General features: G+C 40.9%; 1 protein-coding gene across 1 annotated transcript in view; it reads right to left on the bottom strand.

Moving 5' to 3' along the window:
• L3MBTL2 (L3MBTL histone methyl-lysine binding protein 2) overlaps positions 1 to 25,000 on the bottom strand; it is a 270,019-nt gene that overhangs the window by 85,583 nt on the left and 159,436 nt on the right. Inside the window, 3 exon segments of the mRNA XM_053721399.1 lie at positions 4,110 to 4,192; positions 4,359 to 4,497; positions 11,509 to 11,613. Coding sequence (XP_053577374.1) covers positions 4,110 to 4,192; positions 4,359 to 4,497; positions 11,509 to 11,613 — 327 coding nt within the window.

Genomic DNA, 25,000 nt, shown 5'->3' with positions numbered 1-25,000 from the left:
ATTAGAAACGGTGCTATGCGAGTTATACAGTACATGATATAGTGTTATTAGTAACAGTACTATGTGAGTTATACAGTACATTATATGGTGTTATTAGTAACAATACTATGTGAGTTATACAGTACATGATATAGTGTCATTAGTAACAGTACTATGTGAGTTATACAGTACATGATATAGTGTCATTAGTAACAGTACTATGTGAGTTATACAGTAAATGATAGTGTCATTAGTAACAGTACTATGTGAGATATACAGTGCATGATATAGTGTCATTAGTATCAGTACTATGTGAGTTATACAGTACATGATATAGTGTCATTAGTAACAGTACTATGTGAGTTATACAGTACATGATATAGTGTCATTAGTAACAGTACTATGTGAGTTATACAGTACATGATATAGTGTCATTAGTAACAGTACTATGTGAGTTATACAGTAAATTATATAGTGTCATTAGTAACAGTACTATGTGAGATATACAGTGCATGATATAGTGTTATTAGTAACAGTACTATGTGAGTTATACAGTATATGATATGGTGTCATTAGTAACAGTACTATGTGAGTTATACAGTACATGATATAGTGGCATTAGTAACAGTACTATGTGAGTTATACAGTATATGATATGGTGTCATTAGTAACAGTACTATGTGAGTTATACAGTACATATGGTGTCATTAGTAACAGTACTATGTGAGTTATACAGTACATGATATAGTGTCATTAATAACAGTACTATGTGAGTTATACAGTACATGATATGGTGTCATTAGTAACAGTACTATGTGAGTTATACAGTACATGATATAGTGTCATTAGTAACAGTACTATGTGAGTTATACAGTACATGATATAGTGTCATTAGTAACAGTACTATGTGAGTTATACAGTAAATGATAGTGTCATCAGTAACAGTACTATGTGAGTTATACAGTATATGATATGGTGTCATTAGTAACAGTACTATGTGAGTTATACAGTACATATGGTGTCATTAGTAACAGTACTATGTGAGTTATACAGAACATGATATAGTGTCATTAATAACAGTACTATGTGAGTTATACAGTACATGATATAGTGTCATTAGTAACAGTACTATGTGAGTTATACAGTATATTATATGGTGTCATTAGTAACAGTACATGATATAGTGTCATTAGTAACAGTACTATGTGAGTTATACAGTACATGATATAGTGTCATTAGTAACAGTACTATGTGAGTTATACAGTATATAATATGGTGTCATTAGTAACGGTGCTATGCGAGTTATACAGTACTATGTGAGTTATACAGTACATTATATGGTGTTATTAGTAACACTACTATGTGAGTTATACAGTACATTATATAGTGTCATTAGTAACAGTACTATGTGAGTTATACAGTATATAATATGGTGTCATTAGTAACAGTACTATGTGAGTTATACAGTACATATGGTGTCATTAGTAACAGTACTATGTGAGTTATACAGTACATGATATAGTGTCATTAGTAACAGTACTATGTGAGTTATACAGTACATATGGTGTCATTAGTAACAGTACTATGTGAGTTATACAGTACATGATATAGTGTCATTAGTAACAGTACTATGTGAGTTATACAGTACATGATATAGTGTCATTAGTAACAGTACTATGTGAGTTATACAGTATATGATATGGTGTCATTAGTAACAGTACTATGTGAGTTATACAGTACATATGGTGTCATTAGTAACAGTACTATGTGAGTTATACAGTACATGATATAGTGTCATTAATAACAGTACATGATATAGTGTCATTAGTAACAGTACTATGTGAGTTATACAGTATATTATATGGTGTCATTAGTAACAGTACTATGTGAGTTATACAGTACATGATATAGTGTCATTAGTAACAGTACTATGTGAGTTATACAGTATATAATATGGTGTCATTAGTAACAGTACTATGTGAGTTATACAGTACATATGGTGTCATTAGTAACAGTACTATGTGAGTTATACAGTACATGATATAGTGTCATTAGTAACAGTACTATGTGAGTTATACAGTACATGATATAGTGTCATTAGTAACGGTACTATGTGAGTTATACAGTATTTGATATGGTGTCATTAGTAACAGTACTATGTGAGTTATACAGTACATGATATAGTGTCATTAGTAACAGTACTATGTGAGTTATACAGTACATGATAGTGTTATTAGTAACAGTACTATGTGAGATATACAGTACATGATATAGTGTCATTAGTAACAGTACTATGTGAGTTATACAGTACATGATAGTGTCATTAATAACAGTACTATGTGAGTTATACAGTACATGATATAGTGTCATTAGTAACAGTACTATGTGAGTTATACAGTACATGATATAGTGTCATTAGTAACAGTACTATGTGAGTTATACAGTATATAATATGGTGTCATTAGTAACGGTACTATGCGAGTTATACAGTACATGATATAGTGTTATTAGTAACAGTACTATGTGAGTTATACAGTACATGATATGGTGTTATTAGTAACAGTACTATGTGAGTTATACAGTACATGATATAGTGTCATTAGTAACAGTACTATGTGAGTTATACAGTAAATGATATAGTGTCATTAGTAACAGTACTATGTGAGATATACAGTGCATGATATAGTGTCATTAGTAACAGTACTATGTGAGTTATACAGTATATAATATGGTGTCATTAGTAACAGTACTATGTGAGTTATACAGTACATGATATAGTGTCATTAGTAACAGTACTATGCGAGTTATACAGTGCATGATATAGTGTCATTAGTAACAGTACTATTTGAGATATACAGTGCATGATATAGTGTCATTAGTAACAGTACTATGTGAGTTATACAGTATATAATATGGTGTCATCAGTAACGGTACTATGCGAGTTATACAGTACATGATATAGTGTTATTAGTAACAGTACTATGTGAGTTATACAGTACATGATATGGTGTTATTAGTAACAGTACTATGTGAGTTATACAGTACATGATATAGTGTCATTAGTAACAGTACTATGTGAGTTATACAGTACATGATATGGTGTTATTAGTAACAGTACTATGTGAGTTATACAGTACATGATATAGTGTCATTAGTAACAGTACTATGTGAGTTATACAGTCCATGATATAGTGTCATTAGTAACAGTACTATGTGAGTTATACAGTAAATGATATAGTGTCATTAGTAACAGTACTATGTGAGATATACAGTGCATGATATAGTGTCATTAGTAACAGTACTATGTGAGTTATACAGTATATAATATGGTGTCATTAGTAACAGTACTATGTGAGTTATACAGTATATGTTATGGTGTCATTAGTAACAGTACTATGTGAGTTATACAGTATATGATATAGTGTCATTAGTAAGAGTACTATGTGAGTTATACAGTATATGATATGGTGTCATTAGTAACAGTACTATGTGAGTTATACAGTGCATGATATAGTGTCATTAGTAACAGTACTATGTGAGATATACAGTGCATGATATAGTGTCATTAGTAACAGTACTATGTGAGTTATACAGTACATGATATGGTGTTATTAGTAACAGTACTATGTGAGTTATACAGTACATGATAGTAACAGTACTATGTGAGTTATACAGTACATGATATAGTGTCATTAGTAACAGTACTATGTGAATTATACAGTACATGATATAGTGTCATTAGTAACAGTACTATGTGAGTTATACAGTAAATGATATAGTGTCATTAGTAACAGTACTATGTGAGATATACAGTGCATGATATAGTGTCATTAGTAACAGTACTATGTGAGTTATACAGTATATAATATGGTGTCATTAGTAACAGTACTATGTGAGTTATACAGTATATGTTATGGTGTCATTAGTAACAGTACTATGTGAGTTATACAGTATATGATATAGTGTCATTAGTAAGAGTACTATGTGAGTTATACAGTGTATGATATGGTGTCATTAGTAACAGTACTATGTGAGTTATACAGTATATGATAAGGTGTTATTAGTGGCAGACACAGCACTGTTGTAACTTATGAATTTACACCTACCTACAGTCTATATAACATACGTACATTGTTAAATAACCTCACAGGAGCAGTGTAGGAGTTGGTTTCCTTCAGATACGCTTCCCAAGAGAAAGTGTCCTTTGTGTAAGCTGCGAGAAAGGAGTTGATGTAACACTGGTTGTCTAGTGTATAGTAGCGATCAAGTTTCTGCAGTTTTGATATTTGTAAGGATTATATTTACACAACTCCCCAGACAAACCCAAATATGTCTCACCCTACAGCTTAGCATTACTGTGAGCGCACAACTTACGGTACCTTTGGGCAGCGTGAGCTCAATCTTATTCTTTTCACAGAAGCCTGCTGGAAAGATGGAGTGAGAGGACGCGTGGTAACAGAACCATTCTGACTCAGGGGCACTGTCCATACCCACCATGAGGAAACCTTCCAGGAGCACCTGAGAGAGAGTTTGAGAGACATTCTGAAAACCTACTGAGGAGCTGAGTAATCAGACAGCACAAAGGAAGCACAGCCCTTGTACACTGCTCTGGGGCATCAGCGGGTCAGACCTCGGTCTGTTTCACTCCTATGTGAAGCGCATCTGTGTTTTTTAGCCATCCACCAACCTCTCAATGCTGTACGTAGACAGCGCAGGCACCTTCCTCTACATGTAATGAGGGTGTTTGGTGTGAAAGGAAGAAGCAATTACTGCCAGCCAGAACCTTACCTAGTCAGCAGTCAATGGCTGCTCCCAATACACTGCTACAATTGTAAAACACTCACACACACTCTACAGAATAGTAACCTTCAGCAAATTATAGGCAAGTCTAGCTTTATCACAATATATCACCCTTCGAAGAAAAGGGCTTGCAGTTCTCTATGTTTTCCTCATGATGTCACATCAGACATGACAGATCCTGGGTCATATAGTCGTCCCACTTGCAAATACAGAATCACAGATTTATCCCACAGAGCTAAGACACTGTAGTTAAAGGGACATTATACACTCATTTTTTTCTTTGCATAAATGTTTTGTAGATGATCTATTTATATAACTCATAAAGTTGTTGTTTTTTAAATGTATAGTTTTGGCTATTTATAAATAACATTGCTCTGATTTTCAGACTCCTAACCAAGCCCCAAGGTTTTATGAGAATACCGTCAGCTACCTACTCCAGCTTGCTCCTGTTTGTGTAAAGGGTCTTTTCATATGCAAAAGAAGGGGGAGGGGGAGTGTCTTATTTTCCACTTGCAGTGGGCTTTCCAGCTACCTTTTCAACAGAGCTAAACTGAGAGTTTCTAAGTAAGTTTTTAAACAGTTTTATACTGGATTTTAATATCAGTATCTGTGCATCTTATTCTTTATTGTAGTGTCTATTACATGCCTAAAGAATACCACCTCCTCCCTCCCGTTTGTGTATGAGGTGAAAGCCCCACTAGACCACAAGTTCTCCTGCATGCCTACATAATACCTCCTTCTCACTCTCTTTATCCTCCCTTACTTGTTTGTGCATGAGGTGAAAGCCACACTAGACCACAAGTCCTCCTGCATGCCTACAGAATACCTTACTTGTTTGTGTATGAGGTGAAAGCCCCACTAGACCACAAGTCCTCCTGCATGCCTACAGAATACCTCCTTTTCACTCTGTTTATCCTCCCTTACTTGTTTGTGCATGAGGTGAAAGCCCCACTAGACCACAAGTCCTCCTGCATGCCTACAGAATACCTTACTTGTTTGTGCATGAGGTGAAAGCCCCACTAGACCACAAGTCCTCCTGCATGCCTACAGAATACCTTACTTGTTTGTGCATGAGGTGAAAGCCCCACTAGACCACAAGTCCTCCTGCATGCCTACAGAATACCTCCTCACTCTGTTTATCCTCCCTTACTTGTTTGTGCATGAGGTGAAAGCCCCACTAGACCAGAAGTCCTCCTGCATGCCTACAGAATACCTCCTTCTCACTCTGTTTATCCTCCCTTACTTGTTTGTGCATGAGGTGAAAGCCCCACTAGACCACAAGTCCTCCTGCATGCCTACAGAATACCTTACTTGTTTGTGCATGAGGTGAAAGCCCCACTAGACCACAAGTCCTCCTGCATGCCTACAGAATACCTTACTTGTTTGTGCATGAGGTGAAAGCCCCACTAGACCACAAGTCCTCCTGCATGCCTACAGAATACCTCCTCACTCTGTTTATCCTCCCTTACTTGTTTGTGCATGAGGTGAAAGCCCCACTAGACCAGAAGTCCTCCTGCATGCCTACAGAATACCTCCTTCTCACTCTGTTTATCCTCCCTTACTTGTTTGTGTATGAGGTGAAAGCCCCACTAGACCACAAGTCCTCCTGCAGGCCTACAGAATACCTCCTTCTCACTCTGTTTAGCTTTCCTTACTTGTTTGTGCATGAGGTGAAAGCCCCACTTGACCCTGAGTTCCCCTGCATGCCTACATAATACCACCACCTCACTCCCCTGTGTGTGTGTATGAGGTCCACAGTAAAGGGATATCAGCAATCAGCTGTGTAGCGCAAAGGTGACAGAGTGTGACTGCTGTACTCCACATAAGCAGAAAGTCACCAGCGCTATAAAACAAAAAGTCTTTATTCAGGAATCATGTATAAACAGCGACGTTTAGGGGACATTAACCCCTTAATCATGATACTGACATTAACAATTTGAAAAACTTTTATACCATAAAACTTTGGCGCCAAACTGACATCACACAGTCCCATGGCTCCACCTAGTGGTGACTAAGAAAATAGGTATATATTTCTGTTAATATTAATCAAGGGTGCAGTATTTAAAAACATACAAGAAAACCAAAAATACAGTAAGGTAGATAATACCCAATGCATTAGCAATATATTTTATGGTTCAAACAAAGCACCTGTAAGCAAACATATAGAGAGAGGTATTACAAGAAAATTAATGACAAGAAAATTAATGACAATTGTAAAGAGTACTTATCCATAATTGTAAATGTAGTGTCCCATTTGTTTGTTAAAGTCACTATGGTTGTTGGCCACTACTAGTAAAGGGGACCTGTTAAATAAGGAAAATAATATTTTATAATTTATGCAAGCTAAAGAGAGATATACATATAAGAACCTAGAAAAAGCATGCTAGATCAAAGTCCCTATTTAAACCTTTAGGGGCTAGGGTGTTAAAGTGGTGAATCCACCACATCTCACGTTGCTTGAGCAAATTTTCCCTATTGCTGCCATTCCTAGGTTGTTGTATCTGTTTGACAATCTGCCATCTCAACTGACTGATGGCATGTCCTTTTTCCAAAAAATGTTTGGACAAAGGAGCTTCAGTGTTCTTAATCCTTATATTAGAACGGTGCTGGCTCAACCTTTCCCTGATCCTTTGGGTGGTCTCTCCTAAATAAATCAGGGAGCACGGGCACTTGATCAGATAAATTGCAAAGCTACTGTTACAAGTGTGATACCCCTGGACTTCATAGCTTTTTCCGCTATGAGGGTGAAAAAAGTTTTTCCCTTTGATAATCGAATGGCAACTTGCACAATTCAGGCAAGGATAATTGCCATTATTTTTCTTACCTATATACAATTGTTTATCTTTATTTTTAGGACCAATATCGGATCTTACAAGATGGTTCCTGATATTTTTAACCCTTCTGAAGGCCATAAGGGGGGGTTCTTTAAATTGTTCTATATTTAGATTACAGTCTTTCAACAAATGCCAATTCTTTCTAATCGCTCTACTGATGGTTTCACTATAAGGGTTGTACTGTGAGACTAACACCATTCTTTTTCTATCTTTATCCTTAGTGTTTTTTCTATGTTTGTTATGTACCTCCTCCACTTTCTTTTTTATCAATTCCTGTGGATAGCCCCTTTCTACAAATTTGTAATCCATTTCTTGCAATCTAATTTTACATACATCATCATCACTGACAATTCTCTTGACTCTAGAAAATTGGCTAAGCGGTAAGGACTCCACCAAACCTCTTGGATGAAAGCTGTTATATTGAAGCAAAGCAGGTCAATGAGTAAAACATTAGATCCTTTGGAGACCTTAGTGTCAAGGAAGGAAAATGATTCCTCACTATATGTGAGGGTAAATTGCAGGCCTCTAACCATAGAATTCAGAGTATCCACAAACTCCATGAGGGTCCCAATGTTACCCCACCATATGCCAAACACATCGTCTATGTAGCGCCACCATATTGCGCCATACTTCTTAAAGAGTTCATTCTCATAGACGAATTTCTCCTCAAACTCGTTCATAAAGAGGTTGGCATATGATAGGGCAACATTGGAACCCATGGCCGTACCCTTAATCTGCAAGTACCAATCATTTTGGAACAGAAAAAAATTCCAGTATAGTAGAAGTCTTAGTAAATTCTCCAGAAATTGACACTGGGCTATAGAGTACCTGCTGTTCACCATGAAGATCTTGTTAATTATGGCTATGCCAGATTCGTGTTTAATAGATGTATATAAACTTTTCACATCCATGGTGAACAGCAGGTATCTATTAGAAGGAAATTCCAATTCCCTGGCTTTTGCCAGGAAATGCCCTGTATCTTTAAGAAAACTTGCCATTTTGGAAACTTCTGGCTGCAACAATTTGTCTAAAAATTTTGAAATGTTGGTAAAAACGGATTCAATACAAGCCACAATAGGTCTCCCAAGTGGTCTAAGGGGATCCTTATGTAGTTTAGGTAATGTATAGAAAATAGGATTCCTAGGATTATCAACAAAGAGGTACTGTCAGTTGAGATGGCAGATTGTGGAACAGATACAACATCCTAGGAATGGCAGCAATAGGGAAAATTTGCTCAAGCAACGTGAGATGTGGTGGATTCACCAGTTTGACACCCTAGCCCCTAAAGGTTTAAATAGGGACTTTGATCTAGCATGCTTTTTCTAGGTTCTTATATGTATATCTCTCTTTAGCTTGCATTAATTATAAAATATTCTTATCCTTATTTAACAGGTCCCTTTTACTAGTAGTGGCCAACAACCATAGTGACTTTAACAAAGAAATGGGGCACTACATTTACAATTATGGATAAGTACTCTTTACAATTGTCATTAATTTTCTTGTAATACCTCTCTCTATATGTTTGCTTACAGATGCTTTGTTTGAACCATAAAATATATTGCTAATGCATTGGGTATTATCTACCTTACTGTATTTTTGGTTTTCTTGTATGTTTTTAAATACTGCACCCTTGATTAATATTAACAGAAATATATACCTATTTTCTTAGTCACCACTAGGTGGAGCCATGGGACTGTGTGATGTCAGTTTGGCGCCAAAGTTTTATGGTATAAAAGTTTTTCAAATTGTTAGTGTCAGTAGCATGATTAAGGGGTTAATGTCCCCGAAACGTCGCTGTTTATACATGATTCCTGAATAAAGACTTTTTGTTTTATAGCGCTGGTGACTTTCTGGTTTCTTATGTGTGTATGAGGTGAAAGCCCCACTAGACCACAAGTCCCCCTGCATGCCTACAGAATACCTGCTTCTCACTCTGTTTAGTTTTTCTTACTTGTTTGTGCATGAGGTGAAAGCCCCACTTGACCCGGAGTTCTCCTGCATGCCTACAGAATACCTCCTCACTCTGTTTATCCTCCCTTACTTGTTTGTGCATGATATGAAAGCCCCACTTGACCCCGAGTTCTCCTGCATGCCTACAGAATAGCTCCTTCTCACTCGGTTTATCCTCCCTTACTTGTTTGTGCATGAGGTGAAAGCCCCACTAGACCACAAGTTCTCCTGCATGCCTACAGAATACCTCCTCACTCTGTTTATCCTCCCTTACTTGTTTGTGCTCACTCTGTTTATCCTCCCTTACTTGTTTGTGCATGAGGTGAAAGCCCCACTTGACCCTGAGTTCTCCTGCATGCCTACAGAATACCTCCTCGCTCTGTTTATCCTCCCTTACTTGTTTGTGCATGAGGTGAAAGCCCCACTTGACCCCGAGTTCTCCTGCATGCCTACGGAATACCTCCTCACTGTTTATCCTCCCTTACTTGTTTGTGCATGAGGTGAAAGCCCCACTTGACCCCGAGTTCTCTTGCATGCCTACAGAATAGCTCCTTCTCACTCGGTTTATCCTCCCTTACTTGTTTGTGCATGAGGTGAAAGCCCCACTAGACCACAAGTTCTCCTGCATGCCTACAGAATACCTCCTCACTCTGTTTATCCTCCCTTACTTGTTTGTGCTCACTCTGTTTATCCTCCCTTACTTGTTTGTGCATGAGGTGAAAGCCCCACTTGACCCTGAGTTCTCCTGCATGCCTACAGAATACCTCCTCGCTCTGTTTATCCTCCCTTACTTGTTTGTGCATGAGGTGAAAGCCCCACTTGACCCCGAGTTCTCCTGCATGCCTACGGAATACCTCCTCACTGTTTATCCTCCCTTACTTGTTTGTGCATGAGGTGAAAGCCCCACTTGACCCCGAGTTCTCTTGCATGCCTACTGAATACCTCCTCACTCCCCTGTGTGTGTGTATGAGGTGAAAGCCCCACTAGACCACAAGTCCTCCTGAATGCCTAGAGTATATCTCCTCACTCTGTTTATTCTCCCTTGTTTGTGCACAAGATGAAAGCCCCACTTGAACCTGAGTTCTCTTGCATGCCTACAGAGTACCTCCTTGTTCCTCTGTTCCATCTCCCTTCCCTGTTTGTGTATGAGGTAAAAGCCCCACTTGAACAAGAGTCTTCCTGTATGCCCACAGAGTACCTCCTTCTCACTCTCTTTATCTACCCTCCTGTTTGTGTACAAGGTGAAAGCCCTACCTGACCTCAAGTCCTCCTGTATACCTACAAAATACCTAATTGTTGCTCTGTTTTTCCTCCCTCTCCTGTTTGTGCAGGAGGTGAAAACCCCACCTGACCCCAAGCCCTCCTACATGCCTAAAGAATACATCCTTGTTGCTCTGTTCCTCTTCCCTCTCCTGTTTTTGTATGAGGTGAAAGACCCACCTGACCTCAAGTCCTCCTGCATGCCCAAAGAGCATCTCCTTGTTGCTCTGTTCCTCTTCCCTGTCCTGTTTGTGCATGAGGTGAAAGACCCACCTGACCTCAAGCCCTCCTGCATGCCCAAAGAGTACCTCCTTGACAATCTGAACATTTTTGGTAAAGAAGGGAATTCATAGGAGACTTGTATCAGGATTAGTATTATGACGTAGCATGTGTAAGGAAAATGTTTGCCCTGGCGATCTGAGGCTGTGTAATTATTTGGATTTAATGTGTTTTCTAGCTTGCTTGTTCTGTTACTCCTTTATCAGACACAAACCTGTTTTACCCGACCATCCTGATTCCTGAAGCCGAGTCTGAACTTTAGTTTACCATCTCTAACTGTGTGTATTACTGAAGCTGACCCATTGTCCAAGTCACATAGTCTGCAGGGTAACATCCCCTAGACCCTATGTCACTTAAGAATAACATATCATTTGATGCCATAGTCATAATACCAACATCAGCTTACCTTACAGACTGTAGCGACACAGATGTTGCCAAGATTTAGCGGGTCAATAGCTTCCAGCTTCATCCCTTGTTCAAACCACTCTCCCTTGGGGTAAGCAATTCGAACCTACAAGGAGGAGTTTTGTTATGATGTTTCCATATTACATCTTATAAGAAAAGTTACAAAAAGAGACACAACCCATTGTCTCTCACCCAATATCTTCTCCAGCACCAACTGTCACCCACCAAATATCTCCCCAGCACCTATTTTCACCCACCCAATATCAACCCCAGCACCTATTTTCACCCACCCAATATCAACCCCAGCACCAACTGTCACCCACCCAATATCTCCGCCAGAACCTACTGTTACCCACCCAATATCTCCGCCAGCACCACCTGTAACTCACCCAAAATTTCCCCCAGCACCTACTGTCACCCACCCAATACTGTCAACCACCCAATATCTCCCCCAGCACCTACTATCACACACACAAATATCTTAAGAGCACCTACTGTCACTCACACAATATCTCCCCCAGCACCAACTGTCACCAACCCAATATCTATAACGCACCTACTGTCACCCACCCAATATCTCAGCCAGAACCAACTGTCACCCACCCAATATCTCCGCCAGCACCATCACCCACCCAATATCTCCCCAAGCACCAACTGTCACCCACCCAATATGTCTTCTAGCACCCACTGTCACCCAAACAATATCTCCCCCAGCACCAACTGTCACCCATCCAATATCTCCCCACCACCTACTGTCACCCACACAATATCTCCCAGAACACCAACTGTCGACATATCAATTGCTTCCTAAGGACCTTTTGTCATATCCCAAATGATTTCAATGTACCTACTGTCACAGGCCTAATATCGCCCCACTACTTACCGTCACCCACCCAATATCTCGCAAGCATCTACTGTCACCTACTATATTGTTTCACCAGCACATTCTGTCACTTACTAAACTGTTTCACCAGCACTTACTGTCACTTACTAAACTGTTTCACCAGCACTTACTAAACTGTTTCACCAGCACTTACTGTCACTTTCTAAACTGTTTCACCAGCACTTACTAAACTGTTTCACCAGCACTTACTGTCACTTACTAAATTGTTTCGCCAGCACTTACTGTCATCTACTGTGACAGATACCCCAGCTACCCCGACTGGGTACCTCTGCCAAAAGGGTCCTGCTTCCTCCCTGCCTACTGCAGCTATGTAGCTGGCAAGTGACCACAGCCTGTAGTCACCCCTGATGCCCAACAGCACCGGTATTCAGGGTCCCACACTGTGGCAGACTCCGGCTACCCAGAATAGGTAGTTCTGCCAGAGGGTCCTTCCTCTGCCTGGAACAGGCTGCTATATAGCCCAGGAAAGTGATTTTATCAGGAGCCCACCCAAATAACTAGACATACTAGCATTCAGGTAAAACAGGAACTGATTTTATTGAAAACACACACTCCTTTTATACACAAAGCTCATCTTGATAAGATACTGGACAATCCCACCATTTTCCCGCCATTCCCGCCCCTCCAAACAGACCGGCACCTCCAAAGCAGCCACGGTCCCACAGAATCCCACGACACGGGGTGGCGGTTTTGGGGTGATTCCAGGGGAGCGACGGCACTTCCAGTGTCATTTTAAGGCTCTCGGTCCCCAAATGGCACAGTCCAAACATCAGCGTGATTTGTCACTGGGGCCCGGAGATACAGCCCATTGAAGTTATGGGGGTAGGGGTGTCAAAGAACCCTGGTTACCAAAGGAGCTCCCCTCCGGTAATTCCCCCACCTCTTGTCCTACCTAGGGGCTACTAATCCCCAAAAGAGCGGAGCTCTCGGGCACATGGTTGCTGGAGTGACCAGGGGTAAAGTTAGCGGGTGTCCTGCTGTTCTGTGGCCGACCGGGAGTTCCAGGATCCTGGCCAGCCTTGGAAGGTTTTCCCGGTCATACATCAGCTCTTCTCTTAACAAGTTTAGAACACAAAACAAGCGAATAAAAGCTTCCAGAGATTGTGGTTGCTCTGAGGAGCCCAAAACCACTGATAAATAACAGGGGTGAGCTGCTGCAGGGGCTGGGCAGAAATCGGCAGCTCTCTGCCCTGTTGCCAGTGCTTCTGCTAGGGTGGCCACCTCGTCCAAGACCATAAGCTCGGAGCCAGACTGCTGATCGGGATCTAACAGCCCTGGTTCCCTTTTTCTTTGTTGCCACTCCATGGTCAAGCTCCATAATTCCCAGAGGGCTGCACCCCAGGTCTGTATACCCTTGGCACAATGCTTAACGAGATCTAGCAGCCTCTTGTATTCCTTGACCAGTACCTCTTCCTGGTCAATTATAAAATCCAGATCGTCTAGTAGTCAGGATTCCTCCAAGAGATCCAGCAGTTCCTCTTGGAGCACAGATATATCCTCCAGACCCTGGTCCGTCTCGCTCGCAAACGGTGGGTTTTCTGTCCTTTTTGTAAATAGCAATCCAGGGCCGCCGAAGCCAAAGCCCTCTGTGGGAGAGCCATTCCCCAGCCATGGCTGCGCTTCCATAGCGAGCCATTGGAGGGCCCGATAGCAATCCTCCACCCATATCTCTTGCTGGACCAGCCTATGTAGAACAGATAGCCATTCCTTCTTTGGCTGTTTACCCAGAATAGGCACTCTAACGGTCCGCCGAAACCGGAACCTCGTGTCATTTGTGGGAAGGACCTTTCCATTGCCCCGCTCCTGTTGAAGAGCCTCACACCAGAGGTGCCGGCGGGTCAGGTCCCTCTGTTCCAGCACATCCTGTTGGTAAATAGGACCATCCAGCTGGGCCAGCGCCTCCTGTACTCTCCTTAGAATTTCAACGTCCATAGTTACCGGCTACTGTGGCCCTTCTCCTCTGTCAGCAGGAATCATGTGGAAGAAGCAGATCCCACCGCTGCCACCAATGTGACGGATACCCCGGCTACGCCGACTGGGTAGATCTGCCAAATGGGTCCTGCTTCCTCCCTGCCGACTGAAGCTATGTAGCTGGCAAGTGACTACAGCCTGTAGTCACCCCTGATGCCCGACAGCACCGGTATTCAGGGTCCTACCCTGTGGCAGACTCCGGCTACCCAGACTAGGTAGCTCTGCCAGAGGGTCCTTCCTCTACCTGGAACAGACTGCTATGTAGCCCAGGAAAGAGATTTTATCAGGAGCCCACCAAAATAACTAGATATACTAGCATTCAAGTGAAACAGGAACTGATTTTATTGAAAACACACACTCCTTTTATACACACAGCTCATATTGATAAGATACTGGACAATCCCAAAATTTTCCCGCCCCTCCAGAGAGACCGGCATCTCCATAGCAGCCACAGAATAACAGGACACAGGGGTGGCAGTTTCGGGGTGTCAAAAAAACCTGGTTCCCAAAGGAGCACCCCTCCGGTAATTCCCCCACCTCTTGTCCTCCCTAGGGGCTACTAATCCCCAAAAGAGCGGAGCTCTGGGGCACATGGTTGCTGGAGCGACCAGGGGTAAAGTTAGCGGGTGTCCTGCTGTTCTGTGGCTGACCAAGAGTTCCAGGAGCCCGGCCAGCCTTGGAGGGTTTTCCTGATCATACATCAGCTCTTCTCTTAAAAGTTTAAAACACAAAACAAGCAAACAAAAGCTTCCAGAGATTGTGGTTGCTCTGAGGAGCCCAAAAACACTGAGAAACAACAGGGGTGAGGTTGCAGGGGGGTAGGGGTTTAACCTTTGCAGCCCGGTATCCGTGACACCTACTAATCTGTTTCACCAGCACCTACTGTCACTTACTAAACTGTTTCACCAGCACCTACTGTCACTTACTAAACTGTTTCACCAGCACTTACTGTCACCTACTAAACTGTTTCACCAGCACTTACTGTCACTTACTAAACTGTTTCACCAGTACTTACTGTCACTTACTAAAATGTTTCATCATCACTTACTGTCACTTACTAAACTGTTTCACCAGCACTTACTGTCACTTACTAAACTGTTTCACCTGCACTTACTAAACTGTTTCCCCAGCACTTACTGTCACTTACTATACTGTTTCACCAGCACTTACTGTCACCTACTAAACTGTTTCACCAGCACTTACTGTCACCTACTAAACTGTTTCACCAGCACTTCCTGTCACCTACTAAACTGTTTCACCAGTACTTACTGTCACTTACTAAACTGTTTCTGTGAGGATTCCACTCTGTGTTTTGCATCTCTCCTTCCATTTCCACCTCACATGGTTTTACTTTTTCCTTTACTTAAGGGATCACCTGACATTAAACAGGTGCTTAGCCTCGTCAGTGAGGTGCAGCCATATCCCTCTAGGCACACTGAGCAACGGGTCCACGTCTGGATTCCCGCATCACACTTAGGGAGACTTCCCAAAATTTCATAATTTGCATAAATAAAAAGAGAGAAGCGCTCAACCTGGGAACGAACAAAAGCATAATAGCTTGCTCTATGGCTAGTTACCACCCAAGAAGCAGCCTCTTTTTTGCTCAACATGTGCCTTTCACAGAGAAGAACTTTCCTGTAGCATATCAGTCTGATCCCGACTTCACAGTACAGTCCAGCCCCGAAATACCAGGCAATCCCTCTCTGAACGAGAAAAACAGCAAAACCCCAGACGTACATTTCGGCCTATTGTGGGCCTCGTCAGTGAGGTGCAGCCATATCCCTCTAGGCACACTGAGCAACGGGTCCACGTCTGGATTCCCGCATCACACTTAGGGAGACTTCCCAAAATATCATAATTTGCATAAATAAAATGAGAGAAGCGCTCAACCTGGGAACCTTGGGAAGTCTCCCTAAGTGTGATGCGGGAATCCAGACGTGGACCCGTTGCTCAGTGTGCCTAGAGGGATATGGCTGCACCTCACTGACGAGGCCCACAATAGGTCGAAACGTACGTCTGGGGTTTTTGCTGTTTCTCTCGTTCAGAGAAGGATTGCCTGGTATTTCGGGGCTGGACTGTACTGTGAAGTCAGGATCAGACTGATATGCTTCAGGAAAGTTTTTCTCTGTGAAAGGCACATGTTGAGCAAAAAGAGGCTGCTTCGTGGGTGGTAACTAGCCATAGAGCAAGCTATTATGCTATTGTTCGTTTCCAGGTTGAGCGCTTCTCTTTTTATTTATGCAAATTATGACATTTTGGGAAGTCTCCCTAAGTGTGATGCGGGAATCCAGACGTGGACCCGTTGCTCAGTGTGCCTAGAGGGATATGGCTGCACCTCACTGACGAGGCCCACAATAGGCCGAAACGTACGTCTGGGGTTTTGCGGTTTCTCTCGTTCAGAGAAGGATTGCCTGGTATTTCGGGGCTGGACTGTACTGTGAAGTCAGGAACAGACTGATATGCTTCAGGAAAGTTTTTCTCTGTGAAAGGCACATGTTGAGCAAAAAGAGGCTGCTTCTTGGGTGGTAACTAGCCATAGAACAAGCTATTATGCTATTGTTCGTTTCCAGGTTGAGCGCTTCTCTCTTTTTATTTAGGTATATAAAGGAAGTTTAGTGTTGCTTATTTGTGACCATAAAAGACTTTTATAATTACTTGCAATTCTACACTGATTCCTATCTGTGAGGCAATAACAGATCTGAGAAATCAGTGTGCTTTGATTTGCTGTGCTTGCATTAACAGCAACTTACCTAAGTTTATTATATTTCACCTCAGACTGCTTGGTCTATGCTGTCATAATAGCCCAATTGTCTTGGTGATACAAATATACTTTTTTTTCATCTGCAGTTGTGATTCTCCCAAGAGTTTTACAGAATAACTAAGTCCATTGATTATGGATCCAGCAGATCTCCCAAATATTGTTTATAACCTGTCACAACGGGTGGATGAGCTCAGCCAGGGTCTGAGAGAATTATAATTCGAAAATGAAACACTAAGGAAAGTTATTAAGGATACAGTTACCAGCAACCCAGCTGCTGTGCAGGCTACAACTGAACCTATTATAGCACCTCCAGATTTGTTTAATGGAGATAGACATTAATATCGGCAATTTAGGAATGCCCGTGTTCTCACCTTCAATTTGAAGCCTATCACTTATCCCAATGATAACACCAAAGTGTTAACAATGATCAGTTATTTACGTGGTGAACCCCGCATATGGGCGGATACCTTGTTTGAGTCCAACAGCCCAATACTCTCCTCTCTACAGTCCTTCCTAGCTGTCATGGATGAGTTATATTCGGATTCTAACCTTCAACATACTGCTGATAAACTACGGAATTTAAGACAAGGCAATCGACCGGTTGAGACCTACATCACCAAGTTTAAACAGCATGCAATTGACTCCCAATGGAATGCTGCTGCCCTGAAAAGTCAATTCAGATTAGGTCTCTTTGACCAGGTTAAAAATGAACTCGCTCGTACTGACCTCCCTGATTCCCTGGAAGCCCTTATGAGATTGGTCATGCAAATCGATAGACGACTAAGAGAGAAAGTCGGAACGACATTATGCTGATTCCCCTTATAAGAAACCTATCCAACCAATCCAGGCTACCCATCATGCCCATTCATCCACCAGTAGCCCAGAGGCTATGGAAATAGGTTTTATCCGTGGCCCTCTCTCCTCAGAAGAAAGATTTAGATGTAAATCTAAGGGCCTCTGTATGTATTGCGCTTCTGCTGCCCACTCTCTACGAGTTTGTCCTTCTATTCGAAAGAACAAAAACCCTTAAAGGGCCATAATACCCAAATGTTTAAACACTTGAAAGTGATGCAGCATAGCTGTAAAAATCTGACTAGAAAATATCACCTGAACATCTCTATGTAAAAAAGAAAGATATTTTACCTAAAAAGTTCCTCAGTAGCCACCTCCCATTGTAAAGGATTTCTAAGCAGCATTTTAGTGTGTCTGTCCTGGGACATCTGAAGGGATGAGCATCGTGCACTCATATTATTTCACCAATTAGGTAAAGGAAGCTTACTATGAAATCTCATGAGAGTTAAGTCAAATCTCATGAGATCACAGTAAGAGTTCATGACCTCAACACTGCTGATGCTGATTGGCTGCTGTTCATTTCTTCATTTTTTTTTTAATTTTTTTACCTGCAGCTGGGCTGCAGCTGAGTATAATTTTTTACACATAACTTACTCTGCTGAGCTGAGGAGATTGTGAGGTAAAATATATTCATTTTTTACATAGAGATGCTCAGGTGATATTTTCCTGTCAGCTTTTTACAGTTATACTGCATCAGTTTCAAGTGATTTAGCATATGAGTATTATGTCCCTTTAAGTCATCTCCAAATTTGACATCTTTAATTGTGCTTAACAAACCTATTCACTGCATTCTACCCCTCTCTTTACAGTGGGACTGCAAGCAACTGAAGAAAGAGGCCATAATTGATACAGGGGCACAGGAGAACTATATAGATACATCTATTGTCACTCTTAATAAAATTCCTCTCATTAAAAAACTGACTCCAGTTTTTATTCGTGTAGTGGACGGCTCTGAGATTTCCTCTGGCCCTTTCGCACACCACACTGTTCCCATTTTAGTAACCACTTCTCATCAAGAATATATTAGTTTCGATGTTATCACCTCACCACTCTTTCCTATAGTCCTTGGCCTGCAATGGCTTTGTTTACATGAACCGACAATCAACTGGAGTTCATTGGACATCACTTTCAATTCTGATTATTGCCAACAAACCTATTTTCATTCGACTACTTTATTACACTTGACTGAAGAACCCATGATTCCTCAGGTTTACAAAAAGTTTACAGAAGTATTCAGTAAAAAGGAGGCAGAGACCTTACCACCCCATCGTTCCTACGATTGCCCTATTGACCTAAAACCTGGCACCACACCTCCTTTTGGTCATTTATATCCTCTCTGTCAACCAGAGTTGAACCACCTTAAAACTTACCTAGAAGAAAATTTAAAAAAACGTTTTATTCGTCCTCCTGTCTCACCAGCAGCTGCTGTTTTTTTCTTTGTTAGAAACAAAGATAACTCACTTTGACCCATCATAGATTTCAGGGAGTTAAACAAAATGACGATAAAAAAATCGCTATCCTCTACCCCTCATCCCCGAACTCATCGAGCGTCTTCAACATGCAAAGATCTTCACTAAACTTGATCTAAGAGGGGCTTACTATCTAGTCCGTATAAGAGAGGGTGACGAGTGGCTGACCGCATTTCGAACCAGATACGGCCTCTTTGAGTATTTGGTAATGCCTTTTGGACTCACCAATGCTCCAGCCACCTTCCAGTACTTCGTGAATGATGTCTTCCATAACCTGCTTGACATCTGTGTCGTCGTGTATTTGGATGACATCCTTATATACTCAAACACCATGGAAGATCACGTGAAACATGTCAGCTGGGTGCTCTCAAGACTCCAAGTTCACAGATTGTACGCAAAATTAGAAAAGCGTGTGTTTCACACCACACAAATAGACTTCCTTGGATATACCATTGGACCTAAGGGTATTCAAATGCAAGAAAACAAGGTTGAATCTGTCAGAAATTGGCCACAACCTACTAATAGAAAGGAGCTACAACGCTTCCTCGGCTTCAGTAACTATTACCGCAAATTCATTAAAAATTTCTCTCAGAAAATAAAACCTCTCTCAAGACTTAACAGAACTTGCATACCTTTTCGTTGGGACACCTCAGCTAATGAAGCTTTTAACAATCTCAAAAGTTCATTTACCTCTGCACCTATTTTACAGTTTCCAGACCCTTCCCGTCAGTTCGTGCTTGAGGTTGACTCATCAGACTATGCACTAGGAGCCATTCTTTCACAAAGGAAAAGTCTCACACAACCACTACATCCGGTTGCCTTTAATTCCAAATTACTTTCTCCAGCTGAAATAAATTACTCCATCTGAGAAAAAGAACTACTTGCAATTAAACGAGCATTTGACACTTGGAGGCATCTCTTGGAAGGCACGGTACAACCAATAATTATCTACACTGACCATCGTAACCTGGAATTCCTTCAGAAGAACAAAACACTCTCCAGCAGACAGGTGAGATGGAGTCTGTACTTCAGTAGATTTAACTTCCTGATCGTATACAGACCCGGTTCTAAAAAATGGCAAAGCCGACGCAGGAGAGATCCCAGACCACTGAATATCCAAGGAACCACTTCAATGATACCTGCGGATAAATTCCTAGGTTTGATGCCCACATTCAAGCTACAACTCCAAACTGCTCTACAATCTGATAAACTTATTCCCCACCATGCTCTTTCACTCAAAAATGATCTTTACTATCATGACTCCAAATTATATATCCCAGAAGTTCTCAGAAATGAGGTAATCAAACAACATCATGATCCTCCATTACTGGGTCACCCAGGTATTAAAAGGACCACAGATCTACTGGCAAGAAATTATTGGTGGCCAAACCTGGATGATTTGGTCCATGATTACATTCAAAACTGCACGCTATGCATCACTTCCAAGAGGGACAAGAACAAAACCTATGGTCACCTCATACCGTTGGTTATCCCTGAAAGACCTTGGGTCCATATAGGATTGGATTTCATTGTCAAAATTACTTTCAGTTCTGGATACACCATTCTGGTTGTCACAGATATCCTCACCAAAATGGCTCTGTTCATCCCGTACCATAAGATTCCCACTTCTAGCGAAACCGCTCTGCTTTTCCTGAATTCTGTTGTACTCTTCCATGGGATTCCTCATATCATAACAGACCGGGGTGTCCAGTTCACTTCAAAATTTTGGAAGCCCCTCTCTTAACATCTACAGATAGATCATCGTTTGAGTACAGCTTTTCATCCTCAGACCAACGGCCAGACTGAACGTCTAAACCAATGGCTAGAGCAGTACATCCGCTGCTACTGTTCCTACCAGCAAACAGAGTGGGCCCAATATCTTTACATGGCAGAATTTGCATACAACAATAGGAAACATAGTTCAACCAATCTCTCCCCGTTTTTTGCTAACTTTGCCTATCATCCAACTTTCAGAACTTCCAATTCTTACGTCAAAACATCCAAAATGCACAAGCTACTCAAAAGAAATATTACGATCTTTGTAGAAGACCGTCTCCAGAATATGCTGTGGGTGATAGTCGGGCTCTCAACGAAGAACATTAAAATACCTGTTCCTAGCAAAAAATTAGCCGGATTATTTATAGGTCCGTTTGCCATCACTCAGGTCATCAATTCCAACGCTGTTACTTTGGATCTTCCATCTTCGTTACCCATTCATTCCACTTTCCATGTCTCCCTGCTAAAACTTGCCAGTTCTTCAACAACAAAGACTATACTCCCTCCTCAGCCGGTACCTCTTAATGATGACTCCTTTGAGGTTCTGGACCATCTGCACTCTAGAATATGCAATGGCCAGTTACAATATCTAGTGAGGTGGAAGGGCTACTCACCAGATGAGGATAGTTGGGAACCTTACACTCATATCAACGCCCCTAGGCTGCTTTCTCGTTTCCACAGGCGTTACCCACACAGACCTAAGCATCAAGCCGAAGATCGGCTTCCTTGAAGGTGGGCTTATGTGAGGATTCCACCCCATGTTTTGCATCTCTCCTTCCATTTCCACATCACATGGTTTTACCTATCCCTTTACTTAAGGGATTACCTGACATTAAACAGGTGCTTAGTTATTGCAGATAGTACTGTTTCACAGTTTGTTTGTTTGTTCCTGCCACTTGGAAATTAAGCCTTCATTTCAGACTCCTTTCTTGATCCTTCCTAATTGTATTCATTGCACTTCTGCTACCTGTTTGCAAACGGACATCATTGCTTTGCAAAATTACAAGCTTCATTTATTTCTACTGAAGTACTGAACTAAACCTGTAAGCCTGCTTGGAGTTCAAGCTGTGTGCATTCCCTGCAGCATTACACAGACAAGCCTGGGAGACTACCTTTGTAAAGTAAGGACTATTTATCTGTTTTAAGCTCACATTACATCTTGAGCTAAACAGCACAGAGTGCTTTGCTTAAATAGAATCTGATTTCCATTTAACTGCATATATATACAGCCATAACAACTAAAGCTCTACTCTGCTTATACAAACTTTGTGCTCCTTTCAACTTACTTGCTTATTCACAAGACCTGCTCCGGTGTGCTATTTAAAGAGACAGTACAACTAGAAACATCAAGCTGCTCTCTCTCTTCTTTTTTGCACAAACAACCACTCCTGTATAATCTCTCAATTTATTGCAGGTAGGTATATAAAGGAAGTTTAGTGTTGCTTATTAGTGACCATAAAAGACTTTTATAATTACTTGCAATTCTATACTGATTCCTATCTGTGAGGCAATAACAGATCTGAGAAATCAGTGTGCTTTGATTTGCTGTGCTTGCATTAACAGCAACTTACCTAAGTTTATTATATTTCACCTCAGACTGCTTGGTCTATGCTGTCATAATAGCCCAATTGTCTTGGTGATACAAATATACTTTTTTTTCATCTGCAGTTGTGATCCTCCCAAGAGTTGAAACCTAAGTTTTCTCAAGAGTTTAAGAGTTTCACCTACACTTACCGTCACTTACTAAACTGTTTCACCTGCACTTACTGTCACTTACTAAACTGTTTCACCAGCACTTACTGTCACTTACTAAACTGTTTCACCAGCACTTACTGTCACCTACTAAACTGTTACACCAGCACTTACTGTCACTTACTAAACTGTTTCACCAGCACTTACTGTCACTTACTAAACTGTTTCACCAGCACTTACTGTCACTTACTAAACTGTTTCACCAGCACTTACTGTCACTTAATAAACTGTTTCACCAGCACTTACTAAACTGTTTCACCTGCACTTACTGTCACTTACTAAACTGTTTCACCTGCACTTACTGTCACTTACTAAACTGTTTCACCTGTACTTACTGTCACTTACTAAACTGTTTCACCAGCAACTATCACTTATTTAGGTATTGAAAACCCCCATCAACAGCTGGGCCTTCTGCCAGACCCTACAATATGAAAGACATCAGTATTTTTAGCTTAAGACTATGTATAAGGTTACCTATGGTGTATATAAGATCACATGAAGCAAGGTCATTTATAATTATTAATCACACACGGACTACAGACATACATAGCAAATACACCTAAAACATCTTCATATAACAGCTGCACTTTATACCATGGGTGTGCACAGAAAGATTTCAGGAGGTTCATGTTCCCCATATACAATAATATCAATTACAACACGTGCACAAAGCGAAAACTGTGGCTTATTGGTGATAAAAGAGCAACTTAAAGGGACAGTCAACACCTGAATTGTTGTTGTTTTAAAAGATTGATAATCCCTTTATTACCCATTCCCCAGTTTTGCATAACCAACACAGTTATATTAATGTACTTTTTACCTCTGTGATTACCCTGTATCCAAGCCTCTGCAGACTGCTCCTTATCTCAGTAAATGAATATACTTTTTACCTCTGTGATTACCCTGTATCTAAGACTCTGCAGACTGCCCCTTATCTCAGTTATATTAATATACTTTTTACCTCTGTGATTACCCTGTATCTAAACCTCTGCAGACTGCTCCTTATCTCAGTTATATTAATATACATTTTACCTCTGTGATTACCCTGTATCTAAGCCTCTGCAGACTGCTCCTTATCTCTGTTATATTAATATAATTTTTACCTCTGTGATTACCCTGTATCTAAGCCTCTGCAGACTGCTCCTTATCTCAGTTATATTAATACACGTTTTATCTCTGTGATTACCTTGTATCTAACCCTCTGCAGACTGCCCCTTATCTCAGTTATATTAATAAACGTTTTACCTCTGTGATTACCCTGTATCTAAGCCTCTGCAGACTGCTCCTTATCTCAGTTATATTAATACACGTTTTACCTCTGTGATTACCCTGTGTCTAAGCCTCTACAGACTGCTTCTTATCTCCGTTATATTAATATAATTTTTACCTCTGTGATTACCTTGTATCTAAGCCTCTGCAGACTGCTCCTTATCTCAGTTATATTAATACACGTTTTACCTCTGTGATTACCCTGTATCTAAGCCTCTACAGACTGCTCCTTATCTCCGTTATATTAATATAATTTTTACCTCTGTGATTACCTTGTATCTAAGCCTCTGCAGACTGCTCCTTATCTCAGTTATATTAATATAATTTTTACGTCTGCGATTAGCCTGTATCTAAGCCTCTGCAGACTGCTCCTTATCTCAGTTATATGAATATTCTTTTTAACCTCTAAGATTACCTTTTATTTAAGCCTCTGCAGACTGCTCCTTATCTCAGTTATATTAATACACGTTTTATCTCTGTGATTACCCTGTGTCTAAGCCTCTACAGACTGCTTCTTATCTCCGTTATATTAATATAATTTTTACCTCTGTGATTACCTTGTATCTAACCCTCTGCAGACTGCCCCTTATCTCAGTTATATTAATAAACGTTTTAACTCTGTGATTACCCTGTATCTAAGTCTCTGCAGACTGTCCCTTATCTCAGTTATATTAATATAATTTTTACCTCTGTGATTACCTTGTATGTAAGCCTCTGCAGACTGCTCCTGATCTCAGTT

Source organism: Bombina bombina, chromosome 7 (assembly GCF_027579735.1).
Source record: "Bombina bombina isolate aBomBom1 chromosome 7, aBomBom1.pri, whole genome shotgun sequence".
In the NCBI taxonomy this organism is placed as follows: Eukaryota; Metazoa; Chordata; class Amphibia; order Anura; family Bombinatoridae; genus Bombina; species Bombina bombina.
This window is presented reverse-complemented; position numbering and strand designations above follow the sequence as displayed.